Raw genomic sequence first — 11,099 nt, 5'->3', positions numbered from 1 at the left:
CATACTGCAGTTTATGGTGATTGTACACATTCGGGAGATTCTGATAAATTAAAATGATGGATGTGTTCTGGCTAAATTAAATCAATTTTGAGCTCCTTCACTCATTTTTGAGCCTAATGCAAAGAAACAGAATCAATGCAAACTCATAAATCCTTCACACATAGTTTAAGAAGTTACAGTATTTTTCATCTTAAAAAATAATAAATGCTTTATTATTAAAGAGTCCCAAAAAAGAGTAAAATATCACAAATATTAAGCAGAAAAACTGTTTTCATCATTCAAAATAATATGTTATTTAAGGAGCAAACCAGCATATTAAAATGATTTCTGAAGGATCATGTGACACTGAAGACTGGAGTAATGATACTGAAAATTCAGCTTTGCATCACAGGAATAAATTATATATTAAAATGTATTCAAATAGAAAGTAGCTATTTTAAATTGTAATAATATTTTACAATTTTACTGTTTTTACTGTATTTTTGATCATTTAAATGCAGCCTTATTGAGAAGAAGAGACATAAAACCTAAAAAAAAAAGTTCAGTATGCAGTGCACTGAGGCCATTGCTTCAACAGTAGCCAGTTATTTTCTTCAAGACTGTGAAGTTTGATTTAAATAGCAGAACTGCGAATCATATGTGATAGCGATTACAGTAGAGCAGGCAGTCGTCCCCATCTGGGGTTTAGCGTATCAACCGATGCTGGGTTGTGCGGTGACTGGCTGTGGAGGAGAGCAGAGGCAGCTGCCAGATGAACAGCCCACAGCGGTTAAGGACTGGGGAAACAGAGGGGAATGGTAGGGTGCAGGGGATGATGGTGAAGGGGAGGGAGACCCCCGTAATTACACTGTAAACACAGCTGTTGATGGTATTGTATAAGTGTAGGGCAGCCATGGTTTTCCACATGTGCCTGGTCGTGTTTTGGTCAAGTGTTTTAGTGTGATGAAGTTTGGTCGTCGCACTGCGGAGCAGAAGTTGGGGGAATTCTTGGTAGTCATAGGCATAGTTGAGGTTTTTGGTGGTGTTTAGCTTATGTGTAGTCGATTACTTGTGCAAGTGACAGATTGTTTGTAGCTGAATATATTTTAGTCTGGGTTGATGCCATATTGTCACATGCACTGTATAATAACTATATAATAACTGTAAAGTAACAATATAGAAATGTAGTTGTTGTTGTTAATAAATACATCTCATATATTCTATTATATATATATACAGTATATGTATGTGTGTGTTTGAGAGAGAGAAAGTGTATACATTAAAATATGTATATTTAAATTTATCATTGTATATAACTGTAAATAATTAATACAGTTAATAAAGAAATTAATTTCAATTCTGGATTTTTAATATTATATTATATACACACATGCATGCACATACATATATCATATAATTATTAATATATAAAAAAAATATATATATATCATTTTATTTATTTATTTATATAAATATATATAAAATATAATTTTAATTTGAAATAGTAATTTTAAATACTGCATAACATTATATATTAAAAATAATATAATTTATTAGAAACATTATATGAATATTCATATCAAAAATTATATTACAATTGTGTGTATATAAAATGATATATAATTTTATATATATATATATATATATATATTAATAAAATGTGTGTGTGTATATACATACATTTATATATTAATTATAATTTATCAAAATTATATCAAAAACTTAATAATTATATATAATTTTAATTCGTTTATACGATTAATAAAATTACATTTTAATTTCTGAATTTGTAATATTATATTACATACATGCATATATATATAATTGTATATATTAATAATTATTGTATTATATTTATCAAAATTATATATTATCAAAATTTATATATAAAACTTAATTAATTAGTACAATGTAAATACAATATACAATTTATTTATATTGCAAATATAAATTATAAATTGACATTTTAAATTCTGCACTTTATATATTAACTTTATATATAAAAAAATTATATCATTTATTAGCAAAATTATATAAATATCCATATCAAAAATTATATTACGTATGTGTATAAAATTATATTAAATATATATGTGTGTGTGTGTGTGTATAAATTATATATAATTTAATAATATATGTAAAATATAAATTGTGTGTGTGTGTGTGTGTGTGTGTGTGTGTGTATATATACATACATACATTTATATATTCATTATTTTCATATTTATTTGTTTTATTATATATATATATATATATATATATATATATATATATATAAAATCTAAATTAATACAATATTAATAAAATGTAATTTTATTTATATAGTAAATAATAAAATGTAATTTTAAATTCTGCATAGCTTTATTATTATGTATTATATATATATATATATATAAAATTTAAATTAATTTGTAATGTAAATAATATACATTTTAATAATAAAATAAAATACATATACATAAAAATTTATGTTACAATTGTGTACATATCATTTAAATATTACATATACTCGAAAATTATAATTCAAATTATATTAAAATTGTGTGTATATATCATTTAAATATTACATATAATTTAAAATTATCTATAATTTTACTTAATACAATTTTATTAAATATAAATATAATTTCTATATGTTTTTTAATTATTTGTATACAAATGTTCATCATCCTAATAAATCCTAATAAATCCTAATAAACAGTACTGCTGTTGAAGGTGGTGATTTTTTTTTTTTTCCATCTTTGCCTTTGGAACAAGGTATTTGTTTTTAATTGAACAGCCATGCAACTGTATACTTTTATTCGCTAAATAAAAGCGCTCAGCTAGTATAATTTGCCCTTTAAGAAACATGTGTTTCTGCTTAATGATTACAGTGTTTAACTGCGAGCTGCCACCGCACAGCATCTCACCAGAGCTCCCTGACTAAGGTTAACCGGCTATATCATCAGCTGAGCCTGTCCTCATTGACACTTCAAAGCTCCTCTGCCACGCTGCAGCTCCCGGCCTCAGGCACAACAGGGCTTTTTTAATTGCTGAGAACCCTGTCGAATTGTTCTGACAGACGAGGACAAAAGACTGACTGTGGATTCGTGCTCAAACGGATGTAACGCTGGCACAAAGACGCTCAGGATTTCCCAAATGCATTTCGAACAGTTAGTCTAATATAAAGCTCTGCATGCCACTTTGTGAATATCTGATACCTCGCATATAAACCTCCCAGTGTTGAGTTCTTGTCTGAACATGCATGAGTGAGCTGGGAGGTGGTAAATTAGGCGAGCTGGGGGTCTATTCGGTGCCTGAGGTCAGCTCAGGGCACCGTTACAGGTGGTTGTGGTTGAACATAGAGCATTACTGAAATGCTTCACATCTCCGCCTTCTTCTTGTCCCCAGAGTCTGAGTGACAGCAGAACAGATCTGCCTGTTACCTCTTTCTGTCACAGGCATTACAGTTGACTCCTCTGTGTAGGTATATTCAGTTTAATAATCTTTGATGCAGTTTGTCATTGTCTTCAAAACCACAGATGTTTGGTTTACATTCCTCGATTGAAGAACAGCAGGCTGCTTTGCTATTTTCTCTGACTTTTTTTCTTTGCCTGAAGCCGTCCCATTTTTGGAAAGTGTAACAAATAGTTTTTCACAGCTGTAGGGCTTCAAAGGAGTGGAAAAGATAGATCTCTCAGAGATAAACCGGTGAGAAACATTCTTTAAACATTCATCTGAGATCTGTTTTAAAATAGAGGCCATTAACATTTTTTAAAATAGCACACAGTTGGCTGACATTTACGGCAAATGAGAACTATTTTTGAATTGTCTATAATCAGCATAAACATTACAGTTGAGTTAGAAAAGGGGGGTAATGTAGGTGGAAAAATAAAAATGTCTTAAAACCTAGCTCTTCTGCTCATCAAGCCTACATTTATTTGATCCAAAGTACAGCAAAAACTGTAATATTGTGAAATATTTTTACTATTTAAAATAACTGCTTTCTATTTGAATATATTTTAAAATGTAATTTATTCCTGTGATCAAATCGAAATTTTTTAGCATCATTACTCCAGTCTTCGGTGTCACATGATCCTTCAGAAATCATTCTAATATGCTGATTTGCTGCTCAAGGAACATTTATTATTATTTTTATTATTATTAAAACAGTTGAGTACATTTTTTAAGGATTCTTTGATGAATAGAAAAATCCAGAGATCTGCATTTATCTGAAATAAAAATATTTTTTAGCATTATACACTATACTATTCAAAAGCTTGGAGTCAGTTTTTTTTTTTGGAAATAAATTATAAAATTTTATTTTATTTAGCAAGGATGCTTTAAATTGATCAAAAGTGATGATAAAGATTTATAATGTTACAAAAGATTTATATTTCAGATAAATTCTGTACCTCTGAACTTTCTATCCATCAAAGAAACCTCTACTCGGCTGTTTTCAACATAATAATAATAATAATAATAATAATAATAATAATAATAATAATAATAATAATAATAGATAAAAATGTTTTTTTGAGCAGCAAATCAGAATATTAGAATGATTTCTGAAGGATCAGTTGACTGGAGTAATTATGCTTCAGCTTTGAATTTATTCGCAGGAATAAATTACTTTTAAAAAATATATTCAAATAGAAAGCAGTTATTTTAAATAGTAAAAATATTTTACAATTTTACTGTTTTTGCTGTACTTTGGATCAAATAAATGCAGGCTTGGTGAGCAGACGAGACTTAAAAAAAAATACAAAATCTTACTGTTAAAAAACTTTTGACTGGTAGTGTATATAAATAATAATGCATTGTGTAATAAATACATAAATAAAAACAATATATGGTGGGATCTGTGTTTTTGCAATACCTATATGATAAAAAAGTATATTGAATTTTCAGTTTACATCTTGCCATTGTGTTTTTATGTTTACTACAGAATAAAAAGATTAAAATGGTAATGGTGACTTTTTATTCTATAATTACAGCTTTTCTGTAATTCTGACTTTATATCTCACAATTCTGACTTTTTCTTATTGTGAGAAAAAAGTTGGCATAAATTACAATACAGCAAATAAACTTATAAATAATTATCTATCTATCTATCTATCTATCCTGGGCATGTTCTTTACAGATTTTGTGAGATTTACTGTGAGATACTTTCGTTCTGAGTTTTTATCTGTAAATTTATCTAACTGCATCTAACTGAACCTTAAGAATTATTACCAGAACCATTGCACAAAGAAGTCGAACTCTGTGAAGAGAGCTCTCGAAAGCACAAAAGCTGCTCTCTTCACCTAAAGTAACCACAATAAAGATCAGATGTGGGACATCGGCCATACTATCAAGAGCCCATATGGTTTCAATCACTGCTGCTCACCAATGTATGTCACTGAGATTTCATAATCACCCCTAGTATTCACACACGTGCTCCTGTTGGCTTTTTAAGCATAGAAGGCTGTGATTCTGTCATCAGTGCACTGGAGGGAGGGTTTTTAGAGGGGAGGGAGATGAGGAGAGAGAGAGAGAGAGAGAGAGAGAGCGCGAGTGTGTGTGTTGGGGAAGTTGGAGTGCGTCAGAACGCACTGGCTCCCCTCACTCCAAACTCACTGCATCCCCTTTCCAAGAAAACTCCTCCAGATTTCAGGAAGCCTCTGGATTGCTTTGTTTGGATGTACCGACAAATATTACAAACCATTCAAAAGAAGGATAGAGGGAGTTTAGATTGTTTTATCAGCGCGAAAGGAGGGAAAGCGCCGTTACGCGTCGATTTGAAAGATTTATCCCACACTTGTGGAAGCAGCGCTCCGGACGCGCGTAATGGATCGATAGTACGAACTTCTGGGAGCGTGAAGAAACTCCGATAGAACAGCGCGAAAACGCAGTTTTTGGTGGAATAAAGCCTCGTTACAGAGAGTTCAGCAGTTATATCGTGTTAGGCACCGTTTCAAGCGACGTGCGCTGTGATGGATGGAGCAGTTCTCTTGATACCGATGCTGGTGTTGGTTTTGTCTCGAGATGTATGGAGCGCGTCGTATCCTCAGCGGTATAACCTGTACGCAGGGACCCAGACTCAAACTCAGCCTTTAAACGGGGCGAGAGCAGCGAGCAGACACAGGTAATTACAATTTCAGTTGGTTTTCTTAATATGACTGGCGAAAGAGTAAGTGAGAGAGTCGAAAGATGTGCCATGTTGCTAATAAAGTACCTTAATATTAGCTTATGATACCGTTACACTGGTTCCACGTTAAATAAGATAGATAGACAGACAGACAGAGATAGATAGATAGATAGCTAGATAGATAGATAGATAGATAGATAGATAGATAGATAGATAGATAGATAGATAGATAGATGTGAGTACATATACCATGGATGTCATAAATGTGAGAACATATAGCCTACCATGATATACCATGGTATATAAAACTACCATGAAAGTACCATGTTATTACCTTATTATTAACTGTGTTCCTAGATAGATAGATAGATGCCATATATGTGAGTACATATACCATGGATGCCATATATGTGAGTACATACCATGATATACCATGGTATATAAAAGTACCATGAAAGTACCATATTATTACCTTATTATTACCTTGGTTCATAGATAGATAGATAGATAGATAGATAGATAGATAGATAGATAGATAGATGTGCCATATGTGAGTATATATAACGTGATGTATATAAAAGTACCATGAAAGTACCATATTTTTACCTTATTATTACCTTGGTTCATAGATAGATAGATAGATAGATGTGCCATACGTGAGTATATATAACATGATGTATATAAAAGTACCATGAAAGTACCATATTTTTACCTTATTATTACCTTAGTTTCAAGATGCGGATGGATGGGTAGATAGATGTGCCATTTATCTGAGTACATATACCATGATGTATGTAAAAGTACCATGAAAGTACCATATTATTACCTTATTATTACCTTGGTTCATAGATAGATAGATAGATAGACAGATGTGCGTACATATACTATGATGTATCTAAAAGTACCATGAAAGTACCATGTTATTACCTTAATATTACCTTCGTTCCAAGATAGATATATAGATGAATATATGGATAGATGGATGGATGGGTATATAGATGTGTCATTTATCTGAGTACATATAAAGTACCATAACAGTATGATATTATTACCTTATTAATACCTTGGTTCATAGATAGATAGATAGATAGATGTGCGTACATATACTATGATGTATATAAAAGTACCATGAAAGTACCATGTTATTACCTTAATATTACTTTGGTTCCAAGATTAGATAGATGATAGATAGATCAACTTTAGTTTAATTAGATGTGACTTTTTTTCAACAAATCAAACTTGATGCAAACTTGTTTTGCATCTGCATTGCACAGAGCGAGTGACAGCTGACAGACAGGCAGACAAATAGACAGACAGAATACTTTATAGGTCCCGTCAGGGAAGTTACAGATGTTATGCATTTTTCTGTTAACCATTTATTGAAGGAAACATATCCTGGGGGTGCTTTAAAAAACTAATGTGCTTTTAAATGTGTGGCACAGATGACTACATGAAAGCAAAGGCCTCCCTTTATCCGACAGTGAAACGTCAGGAGGTGCATTGCTGTCCATCCAAACAGCTAATTATCACTTACTGAATGCAAGGTTGTAGTTTTGTGGGACCCCTGTGATTTCCGAAGCCTTTCGGTAACCTTGTTATACGTGTCACCGCCTTGCTAGTAATTACTCTAAAACCACCTTCATCTGTCAATCTGTAGGTAATTCAGTTCAATGCTCTCTGTCTCAGCCACACACACACCCTCTCTGACATTGTTGTTTTGACTGTGATTGTTGGGGTGTGAACGGAGAGGTTGTCCCAGCTCTGACGTGCTCACCGGGGCTTCCCCCTTCTTCTGACGCAATGCTTTCTTAAGGGTGGACAGACACGCAGACCAGATGCTAATGGTCAGAATTCATGAATTACATCTATAAAAATAAAGACTAGTCATTAAAAATTGTTAATATACAGCTTAATGAGTCCATCTAAACAGTTTGGACTTAGAGTTGTGAGGTAGTAAAGGGTGATGTCTATGATGTGAAAACCCTCAGTGCCAACACTATGAAGTATGTAGTGAAGTATGTACTGCCTGCTTGAGAAATCTGAGTTGAGTTACTGGGGATTAGCAGCCTGTTTGAACTTTGAGTTACAACAGATGTAAAAAGTATTTTGCGTCTTGTGTATTTATTTTATGGAAAGTGAAAGAGCAGGAGGGAGTGTGAAGAAAGTGTGAGATTGAAATCAAGGGAAGAAGTTGTTCTTTTCTTTTAATGTGGAGAACTCGTCTTCTCTCTTGTGGCCTTTTCTCCTCTGCTCTTCTAAATGAGCGGATTGATAGATTTTGACTCATGCTGCTAGCATCGAATGTGCATTTCCAGGGAAAGCCGCAAGCCTAATCAAATCTATTAAGGAATGTATGCCTCAAATTTAGCAGAAATTTTATGCTAAAAGATTCTGGACGATGAACTTTGCGAGAACTGGATGTGCAGCTGCCAAATATGCGAGCACCTAAATCACCTCTTTCCTCTAAATTGTAGGCATTTGGTAAGGAACGCTGCCAGGTTTTTGCGTGTTGGAATACGTCTCCTAATATGATTTTTTTGTGGTGTGTTTATCTACAAAATCCAGCACTTTAGCATAATATGTGGCGTTAGCGATTGTCATATGAAAATGAAACAGAAATGCTGGTTCATATTCAGAAAATTTGGTATTGATAGACTCCAGGATAAAATAGTGCATCAAATATGACTGAAACTATGGATTAGCTGAAATCTTCAGTTGGATTTTTGGTCTGGATCTGAGTCTTGAGGGGTCTAGTCTTGGTCTTGGTTTTGGAGGATGTGGTCTTGACTCTAACTAAAGTCTTTAGGTGATCTTATAGTTATTTTAATCCATCATGGATTTATGGATTATGTATTTTATTGACCCTGATTCATATGTAATGCTGCAAAACAATATTTAGGATTATCTTATGATTAATTATCTTATTTTTTTCACAGTAGCCTATTGTGGCTGTGAACACCGTTTCAAAGTCACACCTCAAATTTGTCATATATTTAATTGAAACACTCAAATTTCCAGCTTTGTGAAATTAGATGTGAACTTTGCACTCCAGCTAAGAGGGAATGGAATAAATTAATCAGCTTTGGAAGTAATCTCATTTTCAGCATATGAATGAATTTTCTTTCATCTAATTTCACATTTTATCTCCAGTGCCTCTGAATTTGTTCTGTCAACCTGTGAACGTAAAGGAATAAACTACCAGTCAAAAGATTTTTAATGCCTTTTAAAGACGTTTCTTCTGCTCACCAAGCTTGCATTTATTTGATCCAAAGTACAGCAAAAACAGTACAATTTTGAAATATTTTTACTCTTTAAAATAACTGTTTTCTATTGTAATATATTTTAAAATGTAATTTATTCCTGTGATTTCAAAGCTGTTTTTAGTATCAATGCTCCAGTCACGCAATTCGTCAGAAATCATTCTAATATTCTGATTTGCTGCGTAAAAAAACATTAGTATTATTATTATTATGTTGAAAACAGCTGAGTAGATTTTTTTGATGAATAGAAAGTTCAGAAGAACATTATTTATCTAAAATATAATTTTACATAGTAATACATAATAATAATAATAATGTTTTTTGAGCAGCATATCAGAATATTAGAATGATTTCTGAAGGATCGTGTGACTGCAGTAATGATGCTAAAAATCAGCTTTGAAATCACAGGAATAAATTACATTTTAAAATATATTTCAATAGAAAACAGTTATTTTAAATAGTAAAACTATTTCACAATGGTACTGTTTTTGCTGTACTTTTGATCAAATAAATGTAGGCTTGATGAGCAGAAGAGACTTCTATAAAAAACATTAAAAATCTTTTGACTCACCCAAAAATGAAAATGTGTTCACCCCTAGGCCCTACAAGATGTAGATATGGTTTTTCATCAGCACAGATTTGGATGCATTTAGCATTACATCACTTGCCCAACAATGGATCCTCAGTAGTGAATGGGTGCCGTCAGAATGAGAGTCCAAACAGCTGATAAAAAACATCACAAGTAATCCACATGACTCCAGTCCATCAGTTAATATCTTGTAAAGTGAAAAGCTGTGTGTTTGTAATGAATAAATCTATCACTAAGATGTTTTAACATCCAACGTTGTGTCCGTCTAAAATAGAGTCCTCTATCCACAATGTTGCTTTCTCCAGTTGTCTCGTCCAAATCAGGAGGGACATATGCAAGATCAAACACAGTTAATGAACTAAAACAGTTTTAAACAAATATATTGGTAGATTTTGATGTGAGAGAACAACAGAGGATGGACTTCTTCACTGGCGAGAGCAATATTATGGATAAAGGACTCGTATTTTGGCCAGAAGCGACTGTTTAAAATTATAAAAAGCCCTTACTATGGATTTGTTTCTTATAAACATGCAGCTTTTCACTTTAAGACGTTAATTGATTGCCTGAAATTGTATTGCTTGTGGATTATTGTGATGTTTTTAGCAGCTGTTTAGACTCTCATTCTGACGGCACCCATTCACTGCAGAGGATCCATTAGTGAGCAAGTGACGTAATACTACTGTAAATGTCTCCAAATCTGAAGGCAAAACAAGCTCATCTACATCTTGGATGGCAATTTTTTATTTTTTGGTGAATGTTTTAAGTAAACTATTGTTAAATAAAACTCTTTTTAAGATGTATACATCATGTCTTTTGTAATAAATAACGTGTGTGTGTCTTACGACTATAGAAAAAGACATTGAAATGGTTTGGGTTGTGCTGTGGTTGGTGTCACAGCATTTTAGAAATGAACTCTGCTGATTTTCACATGCAGCCATAAAATTGAGGCCTTTTCTGCCAAACCAGAAGTCAAGAGTCCACGCCTGAATGTTGTGTCCACTGCTATTCAGGAAATCACGCTGGACAAGCTTTGATGAATGCTGTGAAGACTGGACGCCCATGTTCCTGTTTGCCATCTTTCATAAATTTCTTAACAACATTTGTGCTGACAGGCAAACAGACAGTGCTGGCATGTAGCTCTCCACAGGGTGACTATTAATAT

At 32.6% G+C, this 11,099-nt stretch overlaps 1 protein-coding gene across 1 annotated transcript in view; it reads left to right on the top strand.

Annotated features, from left to right (window-relative positions):
- The first annotated feature begins 5,543 nt into the window (after positions 1-5,543).
- emilin1b (elastin microfibril interfacer 1b) overlaps positions 5,544-11,099 on the top strand; it is a 28,719-nt gene continuing 23,163 nt past the window's right edge. Inside the window, exon 1 of the mRNA XM_073827263.1 lies at positions 5,544-6,085. Coding sequence (XP_073683364.1) covers positions 5,934-6,085 — 152 coding nt within the window. The 5' untranslated portion in view covers positions 5,544-5,933. The remainder of the gene's footprint in view (positions 6,086-11,099) is intronic.

This window comes from Garra rufa, chromosome 21 (genome assembly GCF_049309525.1).
Source record: "Garra rufa chromosome 21, GarRuf1.0, whole genome shotgun sequence".
Taxonomy (NCBI): domain Eukaryota; kingdom Metazoa; phylum Chordata; class Actinopteri; order Cypriniformes; family Cyprinidae; genus Garra; species Garra rufa.
This window is presented reverse-complemented; position numbering and strand designations above follow the sequence as displayed.